The sequence below is a fragment of the Nerophis ophidion genome, linkage group LG21 (genome assembly GCF_033978795.1).
Source record: "Nerophis ophidion isolate RoL-2023_Sa linkage group LG21, RoL_Noph_v1.0, whole genome shotgun sequence".
NCBI lineage: Eukaryota > Metazoa > Chordata > Actinopteri > Syngnathiformes > Syngnathidae > Nerophis > Nerophis ophidion.
Genome location: NC_084631.1, coordinates 23,375,916 through 23,400,300, shown reverse-complemented (window position 1 = coordinate 23,400,300; position 24,385 = coordinate 23,375,916). Strand labels below are relative to the sequence as shown.

The 24,385-nt window shown below is 39.1% G+C and overlaps 1 protein-coding gene across 3 annotated transcripts; it reads right to left on the bottom strand.

Moving 5' to 3' along the window:
* Window positions 1-4,296: 4,296 nt before the first annotated feature.
* Window positions 4,297-19,440, bottom strand: LOC133539911 (zinc finger protein OZF-like). Of its 3 annotated transcripts, none has more exons than XM_061882242.1 (5): window positions 19,314-19,440; window positions 17,716-17,867; window positions 16,254-16,375; window positions 16,044-16,160; window positions 4,297-8,702 (listed from the first exon to the last, which is right to left on the bottom strand). In XM_061882242.1, exon 5 carries the CDS (start codon window positions 8,640-8,642, stop codon window positions 7,170-7,172), a length of 1,473 nt encoding a protein of 490 aa, XP_061738226.1. In that variant the 5' UTR covers window positions 8,643-8,702; window positions 16,044-16,160; window positions 16,254-16,375; window positions 17,716-17,867; window positions 19,314-19,440; the 3' UTR covers window positions 4,297-7,169. The 3 variants fall into 3 exon arrangements, with proteins under 3 accessions (XP_061738226.1, XP_061738225.1, XP_061738227.1); XM_061882241.1 differs by having other exon boundaries at window positions 17,716-17,916; window positions 19,314-19,405; XM_061882243.1 differs by lacking the exon at window positions 17,716-17,867 and having other exon boundaries at window positions 19,314-19,429.
* Window positions 19,441-24,385: the final 4,945 nt, after the last annotated feature.

Genomic DNA, 24,385 nt, shown 5'->3' with positions numbered 1-24,385 from the left:
GTATTTCTTTTTGTGTGTGTGTGTGTGTGTGTGTGTGTGTGTGTGTGTGTGTGTGTGTGTGTGTGTGTGTGTGTGTAAAATATATACTTAAATTTCAGCCATATGGAATACTTGAATTTCAGTGAATTACAGATAGCTGTAATTCACTGAAATGCAAGTATTTTGTGTGTGTGTGTGTGTGTGTATATATATGTATGTATGTGTATTATATTTATATATATATATATATATACACACCCCTAAGGGTGTGTTCATTTACAAGTGGTAGAAAGTGTGTGTGTGTGTGTATATATATATATGTATATATAGCTATATATTTATTTAGCAGGTCAAATTAAAGACCCTCATCTCTATTTGAACCAGACCCGATGTTTGTATAGTAGTTTATATTGATTAATAGTTTGGCATTGCTTGTGTTGCAAGTCCAGTTTGTTCCATAGTTTTACTCCGCACATCCATCCATCATCCATCATATTCCGCTGATCCGAGGTCGGGTCGCGGGGGCAACAGCCTAAGCAGGGAAACCCAGACTTCCCTCTCCCCAGCCACTTCGTCTAGCTCTTCCCGGGGGATCCCGAGGCGTTCCCAGGCCAGCCGGTTGGACGTGCCCTAAACACCTCCCTAGGGAGGCGTTTGGGTGGCATCCTGACCAGATGCCCGAACCACCTCATCTGGCTCCTCTCGATGTGAAAGAGCAGCGGCTTTACTTTGAGTTCCTCCCGGATGACAGAGCTTCTCACCCTATCTCTAAGGGAGAGCCCCGCCACACGGCGGAGGAAACTCATTTCGGCCGCTTGTACCCGTGATCTTATCCTTCCGGTCATGACCATAGGTGAGGATGGGAACGTAGATCGACCGGTAAATTGAGAGCTTTGCCTTCCGGCTCAGCTCCTTCTATACCACAACGGATCGGTACAACGTCCGCATTACTGAAGACGCCGCACCGTCTTTACTCCGCACACAGACACACAAAAACGTTTGAGCTTTTGGCAATGAGAAATATGCAAAACTTCTCAAGTTATGAGCCTGCACTTGTCTTTTATAAAACGTAGATTAGGCAGCAATCATTTGTTAAATAAGATTATTGATGAATATTTAACAAGATCATCAAATTTGAGCAACTTTGATTGCATAAACAGATGAGTATGTTCTAAAAAAAACAACGTGAATGATCACGGAACCTCGGGGTACACCACAAGCAATGCCAAGAGTATCTGATTGACTCATTTTTACAAACTGTACCCTCCCTGTTAAATAACTTTTTAACCAGTTTCCAGCCAGCCCCCTAATTCCATATATTTCAATCTTGTCCAGTAGATTTGAATGATTAATGGTTTCAAATGTTAGGGTTCCCAGAAAACCCACACATACCGATCAATACTAACTTTTGAACTCAGCACCCACTAGAACAAAAACTGGGCGGTATCAGAACCCAGAACACAGAGCTGACAATGTTCCCAACAGTCCACAGGCCAAAGACAAACAGCACAGGTATTTGAGGGAAGCCCTCAAAGCCTGGTTTTTACAGCTGGTCGTTTGAGAAAAGTGCATCCACTTCCGGAAAAAAACAAGAACACAGTGGGTGAGGAGAAACAAGGTGACAGACGCAAAATATATTGTCATTCCATGTGTATCAGGTCTGTGTGTTTTTAACCAACACAACTTCCCAGTACACTTCAAAGCAGGCACCACCCTGAGACAGAGACTGGTGCATCTTAAAGACCGGACACTCCACACCTACAAAAACAACCTGGTGTATGCTATCCAGTGTAATGATGAATGCAACAATTCATATATTGGTGAAACAAACAAACACCAAACTGACACATGATACTGCATAGACTGGCTACCTGCACCTCAGGGAAAAACAGCACTTATCCATCCATCCATTTTCTACCGCTTGTCCTTTTTGGGGTCGCTGGAGCCGATTTCAGCTGCATTTGGAAGGCGGTGTACACCCTGGATGAGTTGCCACCTCAAAACAGCACTCCGTCATATGTTATACTCCATTCATCCATCCATCCATTTCCTACCGCTTATTCCCTTTGGGATCGCCGGTGCCTATCTCAGCTAATATCAGGCGGAAGGCGGTGTACACCCTGGACAAGTCGCCACCTCATCGCAGGGCCAACACAGATAGACAGACAACATTCACACACTAGGGCCAATTTAGTGTTGCCAATCAACCTATCCGCAGGTGCATGTCTTTGGAAGTTACTTGGGAGGAAGCCGGAGCAGTCACGGGGAGAACATTCAAATTCCACACAGAAAGATCCCGAGCCAGGGATTGAACCCAGGACTTTCGTATTGTGAGGCAGACGCACTAACCCATGAGTGTCAAACTCTGGCCCGCGGGCCAAATTTGGCCTGCCGTTTAATTTCATTTGCCCCTTGAGGCAATATCAAATTAACATTAGAGCTGGCCCGCCGGTAACACCACATTCACATCCAACCCTCCCGATTTTCCCGGGAGACTCCCGAAGTTTAGTGCCCTTCCCGAAAATCTCCCTGGGCAACCGTTCCCCCGATTTCCACCCGGACAACAATATTGGGAGCGTGCCTTAAAGCCACTGCCTTTAGCGTCCTCTTTTCCTCCATATAGACAGCATGCTGGCCAAGTCACAGAATATATGCGGCTTTCACACACACATACTTGGCCAACAGCCATACAGGTCACACTGAGGGTGGCCGTATAAACAACTTTAACACTGTTACAAATATGCGCCACACTGTGAACCCACACCAAACAAGAATGACAAAAACACATTTCGGGAGAACACCCGCATCGTAACACAACATAAACACAACAGAACAAATACCCAGAACCCCTTGCAGCACTAACTCTACCGGAACGCTATAATATACACCCCCCGCTACCACAAAACCCCGCCCACCTCATTTTTATTTTATTTTCGAATTTGTTAGCCTGTGGAAAAAGTTGATGTTGATATTTACCTCAGAAGGCTGCAAATAGAAAAGAGGCATTATTTTTTTAAATTAAATTTTATTTAATATACCACTGATGTTTTTTCGTTTGTTTTTTGAAAGTTGATTTTGCATTATGACATTATATAAGCTCTGCCTGTTCCATGGGAGGAAGCCGGAGTACCCGGAGGGAACTCACGCAGTCACAGGGAGAACATGCAAACTCCACACAGAAAGATCCCGAGCCCGGGCTTGAACCCAGGACTACTCAGGACCTTCGTATTGTGAGGCAGATGCACTAACCCCTGTACCACCATGCTGCCCTATTTAAGCCTTCCTTGTTCAATATTTATTGCAAAACTTGTTTGGGTCCCTATTAAAAGGTTAATTTCTTCAACCTTGGCCCGCGGCTTTGTTCAGTTTAAAATTTTGGCCCACTCTGTATTTGAGTTTGACACCCCTGCACTAACCCCTCCTCCCCCGTACTGCCTATGTTATATTTTGTTTTATTCTTTTATTGTGTTGTTTTTTTATTTTAATTATTAATACTACTATTATTATTTTCTCAATTTTACGTTTTTTAACTTATTAATGTATTATCTATTATTTATATTTAATTTTTACAGATATTTTATTATTTGTTTCCTACAATTTTTTTTAGATGGTGTTCATTTGAGTTATTCTCCAGTGTGGACACTTCAAAGGTGGCGTTTTTTAAATATAAATATTCCTAAATTATAGATCCTTAAAAACAAAACCATCCTTCAGAATCTTAAACAAATAATTCCTCACAGCTGTGGAAATCTACAACTTTTAGAGAACCCCTAAATGTGTTTTTATTTATTGTTTCTTTTCTTGTATTGAGCATGTCTTTTCCTTTTTTTCATTCCTGTGTGTGATGTGCGCGTTGCCATGCATGCCATATCGGTGGTTATTGTTTCACTTTGTTGAATAAATGTTTAATAAAAATCCTACTTCCTGAAATGCGAAACACGAAAGGGCCCAGAAGCTATTAAAGTGTAGTAACATCATCTCGCCACAAGATGTCAGTAAGAGTCTACAGCTGTGTCTCAATTCGGGGTCCGCATCCTTCCAAGGACCCTGCCCATGGGGTCGACAAAGTGTGGGTCCTAGCGAGAGTCCTCCAGCAGTGGCTGGAGTGATATTAACTGGGACAGTATTGCCCATAGACATATTTTAAGTAGACGCAGCATTGGCTGCTGTGACGCGAGAAATTCGGCCACCATCTTGAAGTGGTGATGAGGAGCCTGCTAGCAGCTTAAACTGACAGTTGAAAGGTAGTAAACAGCCCTGTGATGAGGTGGCGACTTGTCTAGGGTGTACGCCGCCTTCCGCCCGATTGTAGATGAGATAGGCGCCAGCGCCCCCGCGACCCCAAAAGGGAATAAGCGGTAGAAAACAATGTTTTCCTGCTCAAATGAGCGGACTGTTGAAAATAAGAATCGGGGCATTACTTTTCACAAGATTTTACATTAAGGTACTATTGGTTGTATTTTGTGAAAGGAATATTACCACAGATTTGAGAAGGAGCAAAGATCTTCAATAGTACTGAAATCGTAGCCGCATTACCATAATAGAACTGCTTGTCAATTAAATTAACAATACTTTCTTTACAGTATAATTGTAACCAGGAATAAGTCTTTAAGTAAAAATTTTCAAATAATAACATTGTTGGGTAAGACAGAATTTGGTTTTATTCTGAATCCAGTGAAACAGATTGGTGGTTTTAGCTGATATAAAGACTTTCAGATGTTTATATATGTTTATGTTTAAGTATTTGGCAGACACTTTTATCCGAAACGACATACACAAGAAAATAAACATAAAACAATCACTGTAAACATTATCATTTAAGGGAATAATGAAATACAAAATATCAATACAAAGTGTCAAGACAGAATAAAGTCCCTAAGATATATGGAAATCTAAGGTATTCATACATTGTTTGTGTAGGATATACGCATGTATATACAACTTAATCATATTTTTCTTGAATTTAAAGATAGCTGACCGTTTTTTCCCCTTTCTCTGGGATTATTTTCCCAGTTTTGATCTCTTATAGCAGTGGTCTCCAACATAAAAAACACAATATACTTACAAATAGTGCACCAACCACAAAAAACTCCCCTTTTCATGACAAAAACGTCCCTTTTTCATGACAAAGAAGAAAGAAAAAAAAGAAAAAAAAAAGGACCCGCCCCCCCCCAGGGCCGCGGGACAAATTATTAAGCGTTGACCGGTCCGCGGATACAAAACGGTTGGGGACCACTGTCTTATAGCATATGAGAATATTCTATTACTGTTAAGCAAACTATGAATAATAAAACATGCCAAAAAATGTGTCCTTCATCATACCTGTAGCTATACGTATGACAAAAAAGCGCAATAACAATTACAGTAAGTGTAACCAACTTTAGTTGAAGCATACATTACTTACTGCATAAAGGTCTGTGGAAATACATTTAAAACATTGTTCATATTACAAAGAGCAATAAAGATAATGGAATGGATTATCAGGACCCAACAAATGATTCATAAAGTCGCACATTTTAAAAGTGAATGATCTTCTATAAGATACAAATGGTAAAATTATGTATGAAGTAAAAAAAATATGCTTCCAGAAGAGGTCCAGAAGATGGTTCAGTTGTGAACCAGTAAATATGAACTAAGAGAGATGTATGTGTACTCAAAAGCAAAGGTATGAACACATGTAAAACAAATGTGTATTATCATATCTAAAGACATGACAATATATAATACTTTATTTCAAAACTCTATATAAATCATTACTATACAAACGTATAAAAGTGAATTATGAATATCTATAAACAGAAAACATGGTTATTGTACGTCACACATGTATTGGACTGTTTACCCAGGCCTTTTAGGTCAAATTGCTGTTCAATTAAAACTAAGTACACAATGGTGTTTATCAATGCATGTACTTGACTTAAAAAGCATCAATTTAAAATCTCTAACCCATACTTAGTAAAAGAATATTAACAAGTTTGAAAGGGACAAGCTGTAGAAAATGTATGCATGGATGGTGTTACCACACAACAACGTCAAACGTTATACATGCTCATGTTGTTACAGACGCAAAGTCTTGAAAGTTTTTTTAAAGGCCTACTGAAACCCACTACTACCGACCACGCAGTCTGATAGTTTATATATCAATGAGGAAATATTAACATTGCAACACATGCCAATACGGCCGGTTTAGTTTGAAAACGTCGCGGAATGATGACGCTTATGTTGACGCGTGCTTGTGACGTTATTGGTTGGAGCGGACATTTTATCCCAGCACCACTCAAGGCTAAAAGTCGTCTGCTTTAATCGGATAATTACACAGTATTTTGGACATCTGTGTTGCTGAATCTTTTGCAATTTGTTCAATTAATAATGGAGACTATAAAGAAGAATGCTGTTGGTGGAAAGTGGTGGATTGCAGCTGCCTTTAGCAAACAAAACAGCCCGTGATTTTTTGTTTGTTGTGAAGCTTTAATATGGAACAGAGCGGTCAAGCGAACATGTTTCTTTACCACATGTCAACCGTCAGGTTTCAGTGAGAAAATTGTGGTAATAAGTCGGCTCTTACCGGAGACACGAGCGGAGCTTGCGTCCTCCTGCAGCTGTCAAAGAGGCAGCTGCGACTTTCTTGGCTCCTCCATGGCTTCCATCAGAGACACTGGCGGTCACCACACCCCTCTGACTTTCAGGTATGACTTTATAATCTCACTAAAACACGAGTAACACAATAAGCAGATAAGGGATTTTCCAGAATTATCCTAGTAAATGTGTCTAATAACATCTGAATCGCTCCCACTGCCATCGACTTTTTTTTATTTTTTTGTTTCTAGTGCTTCACTCTAACTTTCCTCATCCATAAATCTTTCATCCTCGCTCAAATTAATGGGGGAATCGTCGCTTTCTCTGTTCGAATCGCTCTTGCTGCTGGTGGCTATGATTATAAACAATGTGAGGATGTGAGGAGCCCTCACACCGGTGACGTCATGCGCACATCGGCTGCTACTACCGGTACAGGCAAGGCTTTTTTATTAGCGACCAAAAGTGGCGAACTTTATCGTCAATATTCTCTACTAAATCCTTTCAGCAAAAAATGGCAATATCGCGAAATGATCAAGTATGACACATAGAATGGACCTGCTATCCCCGTTTAAATAAGAAAATCTAATTTCAGTAGGCCTTTAAACCCTGCAGCTTCATTTGCTGCTGCTGTTCTCACCAGCACACTTGTGTTTCTTACACTGGTACTCATAAGAGAATCTTTCATCACACACACTGCAACTCAACACTTTCTTTCCAGTGTGAGTTCTCATGTGAATTTTTACATATCGTCTTCGCATAAAATGCTTACAGCAGATTGAACAGGTAAAATGTTTTTCTCCAGTGTGCATTTCCATGTGAATTTTCAAACAGTTTGCATCTTTAAAACTTTTACCGCATATTGAACAAGACAACATTTTTTCTCCAGTGTGCATTTTCATGTGTGCTTTTAAATATTGTCTCCGTACAAAAACTTTATCACAGACTGAACACGAAAAAGGTTTTTCTCCGGTATGTATTTTCATGTGTTCTTTCAGCACTTTGTTTTGTCCAAATTCTCTACCACATTCTGAGCAGGAAAAAGGTTTTTCTCCAGTGTGTGTTCTCATGTGTGTTATCAAATGCTGCCTTTGAGTAAAATCTTTACCGCAGACTGAACAGGAAAAAGGTTTCTCTCCAGTGTGTATTCTCATGTGTGCTACAAGGTTTGATCGGCCACAAAAGCTTTTGTTGCAGTCTGAGCATGTAACAGTTTTTTCACCAGTGTGTGTTCTTGTGTGTTTAACAAGTGCTGATCGGTCAGAAAATAATTTTTTGCAGCTTGAACAGGGATATGGCTTTTCTCCAGTGTGTGTTCTCGTGTGTCTCTTCAAATCGTGACTTTGTACAAAACCTTTACCGCAGATTGAACAGCGAAAAGGTTTTTCTCCAGTGTGTATTCTTGTGTGTTTTTTCCAACACTGTCTTTGTGTAAAACCTTTTCCGCAGATTGAGCAAGAAAAGGGTATTTCTCCAGTGTGTCTTCTCATGTGTACTTTCAGATAGCTTTGGTCATTAAACGTTTTGCCACAGTAAGAACATTTAAAGGGTGTGTTGTCAGTGTGACATGTCTTCTCATCTTTAGAGTCTTCATCATCAGTGTCAGGAGAGTGTGACTTTGTGTCATCACTATCTGATAGTGGAGCTAAGAGCTTTTCTGCTTGTGATCCTCCACATTGGTCTCCATCAGCTTCTGTTGTCATGTGTTGAATTGAGCTGCTGGTTGGAGGCTCCACCTCTCTCTTGTCCTCACTTTCACCTTTGACCTCATCTTCTTCACTCTTCACAATCACACCAGTCAATGGCATCTTGGTGACATCAACCTCCTCCAGTCCTTCAAGATGCCCTCCCTCCTGACTGATGTTCTGTTCCAGCTGATCCTCCTCTTTAATGTGGTGGGAGTTATGACTTATCTTTCTCTGTAATGTGGAAGCGGGCTTTGACTCATTTTCCTCCTTAATGCAACAAGTATGGGGCTCCTCCTCCTCTTTAATGTGGGGTTGCTTTGGCTCTGGAGCTTCCTCTTTTATTTGCGGCGGCATCTCCTCTTCCTCTTTAATATAGAAAAGTTGGGTCTCATCCTGCTCCATCGTTGAGGTCCACTCCTGCTGCTCAGGGAGTTGTTCTTCACAAGAACTTGTAAATATATGCTTTAGAAAAAAAAAAACAGATTTACTCAGTCACATGAGCCATTGTCCTGCAAATGTTCTGATAATGTCATTCAAGATCTCATCAGTCTCCATGTTGGTATTTAACATGTCAAAACCATACAGTATATCGGGGAATGACAGAAGCCACAGAACAGGACAAAAAATTAAAACCTACTTTTCAGAATCCAAGAACCCAGCTGCATTTGTTTGTAATAGTGGTTTAAGAGAACATTTGAGCAAATACAATGTCTATATTTGCCACACTTTCAAATTAAACTTGTGTTTTACTTTTGAAGCCGTGTGTAAAAATGGCACCACTCCCATTTGCATCAGTTGGGGACGTCTCTGCGCTGCTAACTTGTCTCCATTGAAGAAGATTCCGTGCTGTCCCCATTATAGACTGGACTTTCACATTATGTCGGGACCCGGGGAGACCACTCTTTTGCATCAGTCGGTAACGTCTCTGCGCCTTGACGAGTCTACATGCAAGAGGATCCCCTGCTGGACCCACTATAGACTGGACTCTCACATTATTAACTGTATCCACTTGGCATCCATTCCACCAGTGCTTCATGGTCGCCTCTAAATTAATGAAAAGTTAATTCTAGATTATAAATCACACATCTAACCTGCAGTGTTTCCCCATAAAGCAATTTATTGTGGCAGCCTGCTGCAGAAAACTTAAAGTCATCACACTTTAAAAATAAGTTTATAAAAATAGTTTTATCATGTTGGTTTGTTTATCTTGTTTAGCACTTAACAATACTGCTACACAATACTTAGTGTTTCACTAAAGCTGCATCTTTTTATATCATTACATCTATACTTATAGCATGTATAAAAAATGTTGTATAAAAAATGTTGGAGGTCTTTGGATGTTTTTTAGAGTGCTTTATATGCAGAATAGGGGGACTCCCATTGACTACATTGTAAGCTGACTTTTAAAAACGTTTATTTACGAGTTAAAATCTTTTTTTTTTAAACGTGTTTTAGTCTTCCAATTTCTGAAGTGTTTTTTTCTTCTTTTCATGTGTTTTTTTTCTCTTATTTTGGCAGACTATTTGTATCTGCACTGTGAACAGATAATTAGCCCATCGTGGGATAAATTAAGTATATTCTATCCTAAAACACTTCCACACGTACATGTATGTAAACATGCGTGCACATACATTGTACAATGTGCAACTTTATATCATGTTCTAAAGATTATTTAACAACAGAAAATGAAGTTATTTACTTACGAGTGCTGCTTTCATTTTGTCCAGCAGCAGACATGCATGTGTGAGTCTTATAACACACACAGGAAACAAAAGTGTCCTCCATGTAAGTGTACTGTCATTTCAAATATAATGTACACATGATTGTACATGTAATATATCACTATATCGATGGTAAATATAAAGTATACATGATTATACTGTAATATATCACTATACTGATGTTAAATATAAAGTACACATTATTGTACATGTAATATATCGCTATACTGATGTTAAATATAATGTCCACTTGATTGTACATGAATTATATCACTACATTGATGTTAAATATAAAGTACACATGATTGTATATGTAATATATCACTATATTGATAAAATATGTGTTATGATGACATCAAGTCAGCTTTTCTGCTTGGACACAATGTGAATGACAGTGGTGAATGTTTTTATGTGAACATAGATTGTTTTTAAACTACACTTGTGTGTCTATCTACACCCCACTGAATGTCTCATATTTAATTTTGATAAACCGGATTTGGCTTAATTGTATTTGCTAAATCCAAGGTCATGCAGATTTATTGTTTTTTATATACACATCTTGCACATCCATGTATTTGTGGATGCTGATTTTTTTCAAAATGCTTATACTTTTTCAAAACGCAATTTTTTTTGTATATTGCGTGTATCTGTATTTTTACTTTATTTTATTCTTTATATTTTGAATATAAAAGAAAAAAATAAGAGAGAAACGTTTTTATTTCCCGGCATGTCCAGCACATGTTGAAAATGGACAATAAAGATGACTTTGACTCAAACTATAGTAACTATTGGAGTTTCTTTTGAGCAGTGGAGAGATGTTGAAGGAGGAAAGGATTTAAAAATCAGATGTTATGTTGGTTTACATGATTCTTACATGCATGTGCACTTCATGTGGGTTAGCTTACAACATCTCCTGATCTACAGCTACATCCGGGCAAGGAAAAACTAAAAAACACTCCAGCTAGGGAAAAAGAAGAAACCCTGAGAAGGGACCCAGATGAGGGGATCCCCATTCCAGATGTCGATGATCGTGGCGCACCACCGCGGCAAAATAAAAGCCACCCCACCTTAAAAATTTGATTTTTTTTAAGGAAAACAAATTTAGGTAATATATTAAATGAATTGACTTACTGTATATCGTCTATTATTTATGCACTATTGGCAATAATTACTTGGAAAAACATCTCAAATATCGTAAAAATGTTGCCCTGTGCTTTATTTTGAAAAACGTGCATCTGAATCGCCTGTCAGCATAAGCACTATGGCTGGTCACACGCCTGATCAACCCCGAAACGGAGTTGGCACTAACCAAAATAAAGAAAGAAAAAAGTTCAGTACAAAGGTAGTTCAAGGTAATTACTGTATTTCTTTTTTCAAACCTGTGATAAGTACCCTCATTTTGACATTATGCACAACCGACAATAACGTCTAAACTTTACTACGTAAATGTCTTCAAACATTCGTTTGGACATCTTTGTGTGCAGAGTGCATGTTGTCGCCGTGCATGCGTGTTCTTTTCGGGTACTCTGGCTTTTCCCTAAGTTTAAAAAAGATCCATGTTAGTTAGCTTCATTGGAGACTTTTTTATGTCCATAGATATGAATGTTAGTGTGAATGATTATTTGTCTATCTGCGCCCTGTGATTGGCCATATTAATTTTTCTTAGCCTGTCAATGAGCTGGTCCAACATACGTTAGCATTAAGCAAGCGGCATGATAGCCAATCTTCATCATGCATAATTGCATTGTTTTTTTCTGTTTATTCCAAACTGCATTAATCATTTCACATGATTCCTACATGTATGTACACTTCATGTATAAAATGATTACCGTATTTTTCGGACTATAAGTCGCAGTTTTTCTCATAGTTTGGCCAGGGGTGCGACTTATACTCAGGAGCGACTTATGTGTGAAATTATTAACACATTACTGTAAAATATCAAATATTATTATTTAGCTCCTTCACGTAAGAGACTAGACGTATAGGATTTCATGGGATTTAGCGATTAGGAGTGACAGATTGTTTGGTAAACGTATAGCGTGTTCTATATGTTATAGTTATTTGAATGACTCTCACCATAATATGTTACGTTAACATACCAGGCACCTTCTCAGTTGGTTATTTATGCGTCATATAAGGTACACTCACTCAGCCTGTTGTTCACTATTCTTTATGTATTTCAAATTGCCTTTCAAATGTCTATTCTTGGTGTTGGGTTTTATTCAATAAATTTCCCCCGAAAACACGACTTATACTCCAGTGCGACGTATATATGTTTTTTCCCTTCTTTATTATGCATTTTCGGCAGGTGCGACTTATACTGCGGAGCGACTTATACTCAGAAAATTACGGTAACTTTCTGCAATTTTTATTTTACATGTAGTGACTTCTTTGTAGAGAATATCAATATACCATCTCCTTACTTAATAATAATAATGGATTACATTCTATATTCCACTTTTCTTTTATCAGATACTCAAAGTGCTCATCATTCATTCACACCTGGTGGTGGTAAATAACAATCGTAGCCAAAGCTGCCCTGGGCTAGACTGACAGAAGCGAGGCTGCCAATTTGCGCCTACGGCCCCTCCGACCACCACTCATTCATCATTCATTCAACAGTGTGAGCGGCATCGGGGACAAGGGTGAAGTGTCCTGTCCAAGGAGACAACGGCAGCGATTTGGATGTCAAGAGGCGGGGAGCGAACCTGCAACCGTTAGGTTTCTGGCACGGCCACTCTGCGCCATGCCGCCCCTACTTATTTTAGTGCAGCCTGTGTTACATTTTACAATAAGCACCAATAACAAAAAAATAGAGCAACGATATGAAAACTAAAAATATGGTAGCACTAATAACACCTATTTGGTTATAAATGTATGTACAAACCCTGTTTCCATATGAGTTGGGAAATTGTGTTGGATGTAAATATAAACCAATTCAAGTATTTCATACTAACTTCATGTATTTGTTTTGTTACATGTATAAATAAAAGAAAATTGCCAAAATTGAAAAAAACTAATATTTTACAAATAAGAACAAGAAAAAATTAGTTATTTCTAATTTATTTATAATCTGACCCCGAACATTTTTTTTTTTTGTACTTTATTTTGATAAATGACCGGATTCTCTCGGTTATGTTTTGGTCACGTGAGCGGCAAAATTTAACCTAGCTAGGAAAGTGAGTAAAAAACAGACATCTTTGGAAAGTTTCTTTGTGAAGGGGAAAAGGCACAGTGAAGAGAGAGAAGAACAGCCTACGACTTCCAAAAAAAAGAAAGCTTTTAACAGACAATACCAGGAGTCTTACTTCAACTATGGATTAATCGCAACAGGTGATTCCCACGCACCAAGCCCGCTCTGCATAATATGTTGCGAGCAGCTCTCTAATGAGGCAATGAAGCCTTCAAAACTGCTTCGCCACACAGAGACCAAGCACCCTGGATTAAAAGAAGAGCCCCTGGAGTATTTTGAAAGAAAAAAAACATGAACATGAAAAACAGAAGAAATAACTGACACCACATCAGTAGATGAGAATGCACTGAGAGCATCGTACTTAGTGGCTAATCGTATTGCTAAGGTGAGGGAGAGGAGGAGAGCTTGTGAGTCGACTCGTGCACGCAAACATGCAGGAGGGAGGCTTATCTGACGGTTCAAACTGACAACTTTATTTCGGCTGTTGAAAAATAACATTCATAATGACAGTAGTGAGGAATTGGTGGTTCTTGTCTTTTATATATTTTTCCACGTGATTTTTTGATTTATGTAATGGGCTGAAAGGAAAGTACCAGAGACTTTTGATGTTATACTCATGTTATGTTGTTGGCCCAATGTGCTAATAAAGGTTCATCTGAGTACACATTGGATTCACGTTAGTTATTTTACTTTTTTCATGACAAAAAAAAAAAAGCTATAGCCAACATTCACCAGGAGATGGCGTCGCCATGGCTGTAACTTCCTCGTTCTTCTACTTGTCTCCTTGTGTGTGCAGTTTTTTATTAAAATCCCTCGATGTTGTAACGTGATTGGGCACGCAAGCTGTTTATATTGTAGGAAAGCGGACGTGAAAACAGGCTTTTCCCACTCAGGTCTGCACGGAGCTGGCGGGGGCGTGGCCTCCAGCTCCGTCTGAATTTCGGGAGGTTTTCGGGAGAAAATTTCTTCCGGGAGGTTTTCGGGAGAGCCGCTGAATTTCGGGAGTCTCCCGGAAAATCCGGAAGGTTTGGCAAGTATGGCCTTCACAGATGTGTAAGTTACCCATGCCTTGGGCACTAATGCACCCTCCTACCATCACAGATGCTGGCTTTTGAACTTTGCGCCTATAACAATCTGGATGGTTCTTTTCCTCTTTGTTCCCGAGGACACAAATGTCCAGTTTCCAAAAAAAAATTAAAATGTGGACTCGTCAGACCACAGAACCCTTTTCCACTTTGTATCAGTCCAACTTAGATGATTTTGGGCCCAGAGAAGCCGGCGGCGTTTCTGAATGTTGTTGATAAATGGCTTTCGCTTTGCATAGTAGAGCTTTAACTTGCACTTACAGATGTAGCGACCAACTGTATTTAGTGACAGTGGTTTTATAAAGTGTTCCTGAGCCCATGAGGTGATATCCTTTAGAGATTGACGTCTGTTTTTGATACAGTGCCGTCTGAGGGATCGAAGGTCACAGTCATTCAATGTTGGTTTCCGGCCATGCCGCTTACGTGCAGTGATTTCTCCAGATTCTCTGAACCTTTTGATGATATTATAGACCGTAGATGTGGAAATCCCTAAATTTCATGCAATTGCACTTTGAGAAACGTTGTTCTTAAATTGTTTGACTATTTGCTCACGCAGTTGTGGACAAAGGGGTGTACCTCGCCCCATCCTTTCTTGTGAAAGACTGAGCATTTTTTGGTAAGCTGTTTTTATACCCAATCATGGCACCTACCTGTTCCCAATTAGCCTGCACACCTGTGGGATGTTCCAAATAACTGTTTTATGAGCATTCCTCAACTTTATTAGTATTTATTGCCACCTTTCCCAATTTCTTTATTACGTGTTGCTGGCATCAAAATCTAAATGTAATGATTATTTGCAAAAAAAAAATGTTTATCAGTTTGAACATCAAATATGTTGTCTTTGTAGCATGTTCAACTGTATATGGGTTGAAAATGATTTGCAAATCATTGTATTCCGTTTATATTTACATCTAACACAATTTCCCAACTCACATGGAAATGGGGTTTGTATAACATTTGTGAAGTGAAATGAATTATATTTATATAGCGCTTTTCGCAAGTGACTCAAAGCGCTTTACATTGCAAAACCCAATATTTAACTTCCTTTTTTTTTAACTAGTGTGGGTGGCACTGGGAGCAGGCGGATGGCGGAAGCGGGGATCTCTTACTGCTTATATTATACACCCCGCTAGCACCAAACCAAACCCCCCCCTGCGCGTCGGTTGAGGTGGGCGGGGTTGGGGGCGCGGGGGTGTATAACATAAGCAGTAATCGTCATGGATGCATTGCATTCTGGGTAATTGTTATGTTGTGTTTATAATGTGTTACAGAGCCGATGTTCTCCAGAAATGTGTTTGTCATTCTTGTTTGGTGTGGGTTCACAGTGTGGCACATATTAGTTAGAGTGTTAAACTTGTTTATATCACAACCTTCAGTGTAACTTGTATCATCACCCAGTATGCCTTCCAATCTCGTCCGTGTGACGATAGAAGCGTCAATTTTAGGTTATTCCAAGCCTTCAGTGCTGAAAATAACTACCGTAATAACGTTTTTTTTTTTATTATTAAATGTGCTCTTCGTGATAGTAACCTCACATCACTCTCAATTTTTTACTGCATGCCATTGGTAAGCGCAGGGGTGAAAAGAGGTTTTAAAGTTATTACCGCCTGCTTACTATTACCGCATGCCTTGAATAGGCGCAGGAGTGAGAAGAGGTTTTAAATTAATTGGCGCCTAGGTGGCTATTCAAGGAAATACGGTATATATGATGACATCACATTGACAACGCCCCCACCACCACATATATATTGCCAATCTGGGAGGAAACCCTGGATTGGTTTATATTCTATTAATATTTGGGTACCTGTAGAGTCAGGCCTCATTTATCCACCAAGGGTGACATTTTGTTTGGTCTGTCGCCTCTCTATTAAGACACTTTGTTGACCTCCACTTTTCTGTGTAATGTAGGCTTGTCTGTGTCCTTGTACAAAGAAAAAAGAAACATTAGTCACAATGACAATAAGGAAACTGTGTTGCCTACTTGTACTACAAGTAGTTGCAGTGCTTTACAAACCTTTACTTCTGGTATGTGCTTGGAGAGTCTTTATGGCAAGTTGTGTCCTATCTGAGCAGGTCTTTGGTGATTGTGTCTGGCAGCGTGTGTCAGTAAATAGCTGCTGACTTTGTTGTATCTCTCTGTGGAAACACATTTCATAATGCACTTTGTGAGCATTACTGCTCTCCAATATCATTCACACACGAGTGTTACTTCAACTGTCAGCTAACTAAATCAAAGGCAAACATAATTGAGCGCTGAAATTGTGTAGCTAATTACAGAGCAAATATGTTTATATGCCCACGGGGATTAAACCAAGAGATTTGACACATTTTAGTAAAACACCAAACAGCTTGATAAAATAATGATGTTAAATGTGTGTTTAACAAAACTTACACAAGGATATTTTGATACCAACTTCACTGCTGCTTTGACCCAATTTGTAAACAATAGGTTAAAGCTCCTAAAGTTTTGTTTTGTTTGTCTAAGCATGGTGCAATCGTGTGTGTAATATGTAATTTGGAAGGTTGGTGAAGCGGTTGTCCTACATTAGAAGGCTAAGCTAAAAGCTCCACTACAAATGGAACTAACATTGTTAATGTTACAGGTCCCAAGGTACCAGGACAGTGATAACAAATAGAAATCTTGGTTGGTGGACAGGTGTTCTTCCTTCTCTAAAAAATAGGTATATTTTAACACAGGAACGAAGCAACGACACTGTTATTTTTTTCATCCGACATCCGTCTCTTTATTCCACAATTATGAAAATAATTAAAACTTTTCCCTGGTTCACATGTCTATTTAAATATCAAAGGGTTGATTGTCAAACACAACATAAATAATATACGAACACACAGTAAGGTCTATATTTAATAATTCTGCTCACGCACATTCAAATACACATATAAGTTGAAGCGCCTGTTTTCAGTGTATTTGCTGGATCTTTATAAAGCTATTTCACATAGTGCAATTAAAGGCCTACTGAAACCCACTACTACCGACCACGCAGTCTGATAGTTTATACATCAATGATGAAATATTAACATTGCAACACATGCCACTATGGCCGGTGTAGGTTATTAAATTGCAATTATAAATTTCCCGCGAGGTATCCTGTTGAAAACACCGCGGAATGATGACGCGCGCGTGTGACGTCACCGGTGGTAGCGGACATGTTCTCCCAGCACCGAACACGGCTAAAAGTAGTCTGCTTTTATCGCATAATTACACAGTATTCTGGACATCTGTGTTGCTGAATATTTTGCAATTAGTTCAATTAACAATGGAGACTACAAATAAGAAAGATGTTGGTGGAAAGCGGTGTATTGCAGCCGGCTGTAGCAACACAAACACATCCGGTGTTTTTTTGTTTGTTGTGAAGCTTTAATATCGAACAAAGCGGTCAAGCGAACATGGTTCTCTACCACATGTCCACCGGCAGGTTTCGGTGAGAAAATTGTGGTAATAAGTCGGCTCTTACCGTAAACATGAGCGGAGCTTGTGTGGTTCCTCCTGCAGCCGTCAAAGAGGCAGCTGCGACTTTCTTGGCTCCTCCATGGCTTCCCTCAGAGACACTGGCGGTCACCACACCCCTCCGACTTTCAGGTAGGACTATTTAATCTCACTAAAACACTAGTGACACAATAAGCAGGTAAGGGATTTTCCACAATTATCAGGGTATCTGCAAGTTTCAGAAAGTTAAAATTAAGACTTTTTAAGACCTTTTTAATGCCACCTTGAATGAAATTTAAGACCGAAAAAAATAATAAAAAATCTATAAATATAAGCGATGGTTGGGGATCCCACTGTACTACAACCTCAATGACAATCAGTCAAGTTAACTTTTTGTATGTTTATTAATAAACAAACTGATAAGCACCACTCTGCCAAACAGCTTATTAAAAATCTTGAGAGATCCAAAAACTTTTGACATCCAAAACAAACAAACCAACACCAACAGCAGTAAAAACATGATAACCGAGGTGAGGGTAAAGATAAATTACATCTGGTCAATAATAGTGCAAAACAGTATTATAACATCAACAACAAAACACTGAACACACACTCAAATGAGCCTCAGTTGAGCTTCAGCTGGCTGTTTTCATTTACGAGTTCTGCCTCTATTTTTTTCAGCTCACTTATTTTTTCTTTGTATCTCTTGAAGAGATACAAAGAAAAAAAATGAGTGAGCTGAAATCACTCACTTTTACTCAAAGACGTGCCGTAACTTTTACTCAAAGACGTGCCCCGAAAAAAAAAAAAAAATAAACTGGCCGGACAATTTAAGACCATTGAGTACTGAATTTAAGACCATTTTAGGAATTTCTAATAAATGTAATACTTTTTAAGGCCTTAATTTTAGATACATGAATTTAAGACTTTTTAAGGATCCGCGGATACCCTGATTGTCCTAGTAAATGTGTCTAATAACATCTGAATCGCTCATGCCCTCGTCTTTTTTTTTCTTCTAGTCCTTCACTCTCACTATCCATATCCACGAATCTTTCATCCTTGCTCAAATTAATGGGGAAATTGTCGCTTTCTCAGTCCGAATCGCTCTAGCTGCTGGTGGCTATGATTGTAAACAATGTGAGGATGTGAGGGGCTCTACAACCAGTGACGTCATGCGCACACTGTCTGCTAAATTCCGGTAAAGGCAAGGCTTTTTTATTAGCGACCAAAAGTTGCGAACTTTATCGTTGATGTTCTCTACTAAATCCCTTCAGCAAAAATATGGCAATTTTCGCGAAATGATCAAGTATGACACATAGAATGCTATCCCCGTTTAAATAAGAACATCTCATTTCAGTAGGCCTTTAAGATATGAGCCCTCTTTTAAGGCAACACTTGCCTTGACCTTAAAAAGTTTAAATTCGAGGCCTGCTGCGTGTGTTTCCACAATATTGTGTGGCGAACGGCCGCGGCCATTTTAAACACGGCCGTTTGCTGCGACATCTCAACAAAGGACTTTCAAACTAAATGATTAACTCAATATTCCAAATCTGAAATCCAACATGAAGTTTGTCAAGCGTTCATTCGTGAAAATAAACATTTCTGTGATTGTCACCTTGTACCAACCTGAAAAGCAGGTAAATATTAACACAGGAATGATGCACCGAAGATGTTTCTTCAAGACATCCGTCCTGCGGGAGGCGGAAGTGCCCTTAACCATAAAAGTCCGGCGGGCCTAGTTGGGACTACAACTTTCGTTCCGCTTCCCCAGTATTGTTTTGTTTCACACCAAATATTGCAATAATTACTCCCGGTCCTCACAACAATATCAGATCGTAATGTTATTTGAAACATAAAATAATCCGCAATTTGATTAATCATCAGTTGTCAAAATAGTTCTTAAAGCTGAAATGGTGGTCTGTTATTACTTACTGCAGTGGTCCCCAAACTACAGCCCACGGGCCGGATATGCCCCGCCAGCCTCCAAAATCCTGCCCGCACGATGTCTCAAGTTATATATATATATATATATATATATATATATATATATATATATATATATATATATATATATATATATATATATATATATATATATATATATATATATATATATATATATATATATATACATATATATATATATATATATATATATATATATATATATATATATATATGTTATGAGAGTAGCGTATGTGTGTGGCAGCGGGTGAGAGACGTCAGTGAGTGAGTGGGCAAGCAAGATAGGAAGCGGTCGCGAAGGGCGGGGGAGTGGCTAATGTTTGTGTGTGTGGGATTTGACGGTGGAGAGAGACCAGAATAAAAGAGCCACGTTTTTGCAACTAATAACTGGACTCGTCATTATCTCCAGAGAGTCGGGAATTGTGAAGACCCACTGCCGGTTAAAGCGAAGGGTGTTGCCCCGAGAATCATCGGCCCTGGAGAAGTATCTCCCCTGCGCTCCTTGACTACGGTCTAGGCGCCGGAAGCAGGAAAGGTGCAACATATATATCAATTAATCAATCAATCAATGTTTATTTATATAGCCCTAAATCACTAGTGTCTCAAAGGGCTGCACAAACCACAACACAAACCACTACGACATCCTCGGTAGGCCCACATAAGGGCAAGGAGATCTCACACCCAGTGGGACGTCGGTGACAAGAATGACTATGAGAACCTTGGAGAGGACCACATATGTGGGCAACCCCCCTCCCCCTCTAGGGGACCGAAAGCAATGGATGTCGAGTGGGTCTAACATGATACTGTGAAAGTTCAATCCATAGTGGATCCAACACAGTCGCGAGAGTCCAGTCCAAAGCGGATCCAACACAGCAGCGAGAGTCCTGTTCACAGCGGAGCCAGCAGGAAACCATCACAAGCGGAGGCGGATCAGCAGCGCAGAGATGTCCCCAGCCGATACACATGCAAGCAGTACATGGCCACCGGATCGGACCGGACGCCCTCCACAAGGGAGAGTGGGACATAGAAGAAAAAGAAAAGAAACGGCAGATCAACTGGTCTAAAAAGGGAGTCTATTTAAAGGCTAGAGTATACAAATGAGTTTTAAGGTGAGACTTAAATGCTTCTACTGAGGTGGCATCTCGAACTGTTACCGGGAGGGCATTCCAGAGTACTGGAGCCCGAACGGAAAACGCTCTATAGCCCGCAGACTTTTTTTGGGCTTTGGGAATCACTAATAAGCCGGAGTCCTTTGAACGCAGATTTCTTGCCGGGACATATGGTACAATACAATCGGCAAGATAGGATGGAGCTAGACCGTGTAGTATTTTATACGTAAGTAGTAAAACCTTAAAGTCACATCTTAAGTGTACAGGAAGCCAGTGCAGGTGAGCCAGTACAGGCGTAATGTGATCAAACTTTCTTGTTCTTGTCAAAAGTCTAGCAGCCGCATTTTGTACCAACTGTAATCTTTTAATGCTAGACATGGGGAGACACGAAAATAATAAGTTACAGTAGTCGAGGCGAGACGTAACAAACGCATGGATAATGATCTCAGCGTCTTTAGTGGACAGAATGGAGCGAATTTTAGCGATATTACGGAGATGAAAGAAGGCCGTTTTAGTAACGCTTTTAATGTGTGCCTCAAAGGAGAGAGTTGGGTCGAAGATTATACCCAGATTCTTTACCGTGTCGCCTTGTTTAATTATTTGGTTGTCAAATGTTAGAGTTGTATTATTAAATAGAGTTCGGTGTCTAGCAGGACCGATAATCAGCATTTCCGTTTTTTTGGCGTTGAGTTGCAAAAAGTTAGCAGACATCCATTGTTTAATTTCATTAAGACACGCCTCCAGCTGACTACAATCCGGCGTGTTGGTCAGCTTTAGGGGCATGTAGAGTTGGGTGTCATCAGCATAACAGTGAAAGCTAATACTGTATTTGCGTATGATGTCACCTAGTGGCAGCATGTAGATGCTGAAGAGTGCAGGGCCAAGGACCGAACCCTGGGGAACTCCACACGTTACCTTAACGTAGTCCGAGGTCACATTGTTATGGGAGACACACTGCATCCTATCAGTAAGATAAGAGTTAAACCAAGACAGGGCTAAGTCTGACATACCAATTTGTGTTTTGATACGTTCTAATAAAATATTATGATCGACGGTATCGAAAGCAGCGCTAAGATCGAGGAGCAGCAATATAGATGACGCATCAGAATCCATCGTTAGCAATAGATCATTAGTCATTTTTGCGAGGGCTGTCTCCGTGGAGTGATTTGCCCTGAAACCGGATTGAAACGTTTCACATAGATTGTTAGATGCTAAGTGTTCATTTAACTGCTCCGTAACAATTTTTTTTAAGGATTTTTGAAATAAAGGGAAGGTGAGACACCGGTCGGTAGTTTACCATGAGGACAGGATCGAGGTTAGGTCTTTTAAGAAGAGGATAAATAACCGCTTTTTTGAATGCTAGGGGAACAGTGCCCGAGGAAAGTGATAAGTTTATAATATTTAGCACTGATGGACCTAATAATACAAACAGCTCCTTGATCAGTTTCCCAGGAAGAGGGTCAAGTAAACATGTTGTCTGTTTTATTCCATTTACACGTTGTAACAATTCCTCTAATGTTATTTCCTCAAAACGAGAGAAACTATTTTGGAGGGCAGTATCCGCCGTATATACAATCGTATCAGTGTTAATAGAACCCCGTTGTAACTGGGACGCATTGTCTTTAATCTCCTTTCTAATTACTTCAATTTTCTTACTAAAGAATTGCATAAAGTCATCAGCTGAGTGGGTTGAGCTACTGGAAGGGGTCCCTTGTTGGGTTAGCGATGCTACCGTACTAAACAAAAATTTAGGATCGTTTTTATTACGGTGGATGAGATTTGAGTAATATTTAGCTTTAGCTAAGGTAAGCATGCGTTTATAAGTTATTAAACCATCACTCCATGCTTGATGGTGCACCTCAAGTTTAGTCGTGCGCCATTTGCGTTCCAGCTTTCTACATAATAATTTCTGAGCTCTAGTTTCTTCTGTAAACCACGGGGTGCGCTTTTTTGGAGCCTTTTTTAACTTTAGCGGTGCTATGTTATCAATGGTTTCGCGCAGGGTGTCGTTAAAGTTGTTAGTGAGGTTATCAATAGATATATATATATACATATATATATATATACATATATATATATACATATATATATATATATATATACATATACATATATATATATACATATATATACATATATATATATACATATACATATATATATATATACATATATATATATATACATATATATATATACATATATATATATACATATACATATATATATATACATATATATATATATATACATACATACATACATACATACATACATACATACATACATACATACATATACATATATATATATAAATATATATATATATATATATATATATACATATATAAATATATATATATATATATATATATATATATATATATATTAGGGCTGCAAATCTTTGGGTGTCCCACGATTCGATTCAATATCGATTCTTGGGGTCGTGATTCGATTATAAATCGATTTTTTCGATTCAACACGATTCTCGATTCAAAAACTATATTTTTCCGATTCAGAACGATTCTGTATTCATTCAATACATAGGATTTCAGCAGGCTCTACCCCAGTCTGCTGACATGCTAGCAGAGTAGTAGATTTTTTTTTTAAAAAAGCTTTCATAATTATGAAGGACAATGTTTTATCAACTGATTGCAATAATGTAAATTTGTTTTAACTACTAAACGAACCAAAAATATTACTTATTTTATCTATGTGAAAACATTGGACACAGTGTGTTGTCAAGCGAGATGCGGTGCAAGTGTAAGCCACCGTGACGCTATTGTTCTTTTTTTTTTATTTTTATAAATGTCTAATGATAATGTCATCCATCCATCCATTTCCTACCGCTTAGTCCCTTGTGGGGTCGCGGGGGGCGCTTGCGCCTATCTCAGCTACAATCGGGCGGAAGGCAGGGTACACCCTGGACAAGTCGACACCTCATCGCAGGGCCAACACAGATAGACATGATCATGTCAATGAGGGATTTTTAATCACTGCTATGCTGAAATTAAAACTAATATTGATACTGTTGTTGATAATATTCATTTTTGTTTCACTACTTTTGGTTTGTTCTGTGTCGTGTTTGTGTCTTCTCTCAATTGCTCTGTTTATCGCAGTTCTGAGTGTTGCTGGGTCAGGTTTGGTTTTGGATGTCCAATGTCTAATGATAATGATCTTTCTGTGTGGAGTTTGCATGTTTTCCCGTGACTGCGTGGGTTCCCTCCGGGTACTCCGGCTTTCTCCCACCACCAAAATCATGCACCTGAAGATAGGTTGATTGGCAACACTAAATTGTCCCTAGTGTGTGAATGTGAGTGTGAATGTTGTCTGCAGCTGAGATAGGCTCCGCAGCGACCCCGAACGGGACAAGCGGTATAAAAATGGATGGATGGATAGATCTACATACATATATATATATATATATATATATATATATATATATATATATATATATATATATACACATATATACACACACTATATATATATATATATATATATATATATAATTGTATTTAATCTGTCCTTTCTAATCCATTTTCCACTCCTTGCTACTCAGGCAAATCCTATTGTCTAAAAATGCATTTTCCCATCGTTAATATGGGAATATTCAGTGAGGTA

Coding starts and splice junctions, on each gene's coding strand:
- LOC133539911 (XM_061882242.1), bottom strand. CDS start 8,642: ATGGAGCAGGATGAGACCCAACTTTTCTATATTAAAGAGGAAGAGGAG.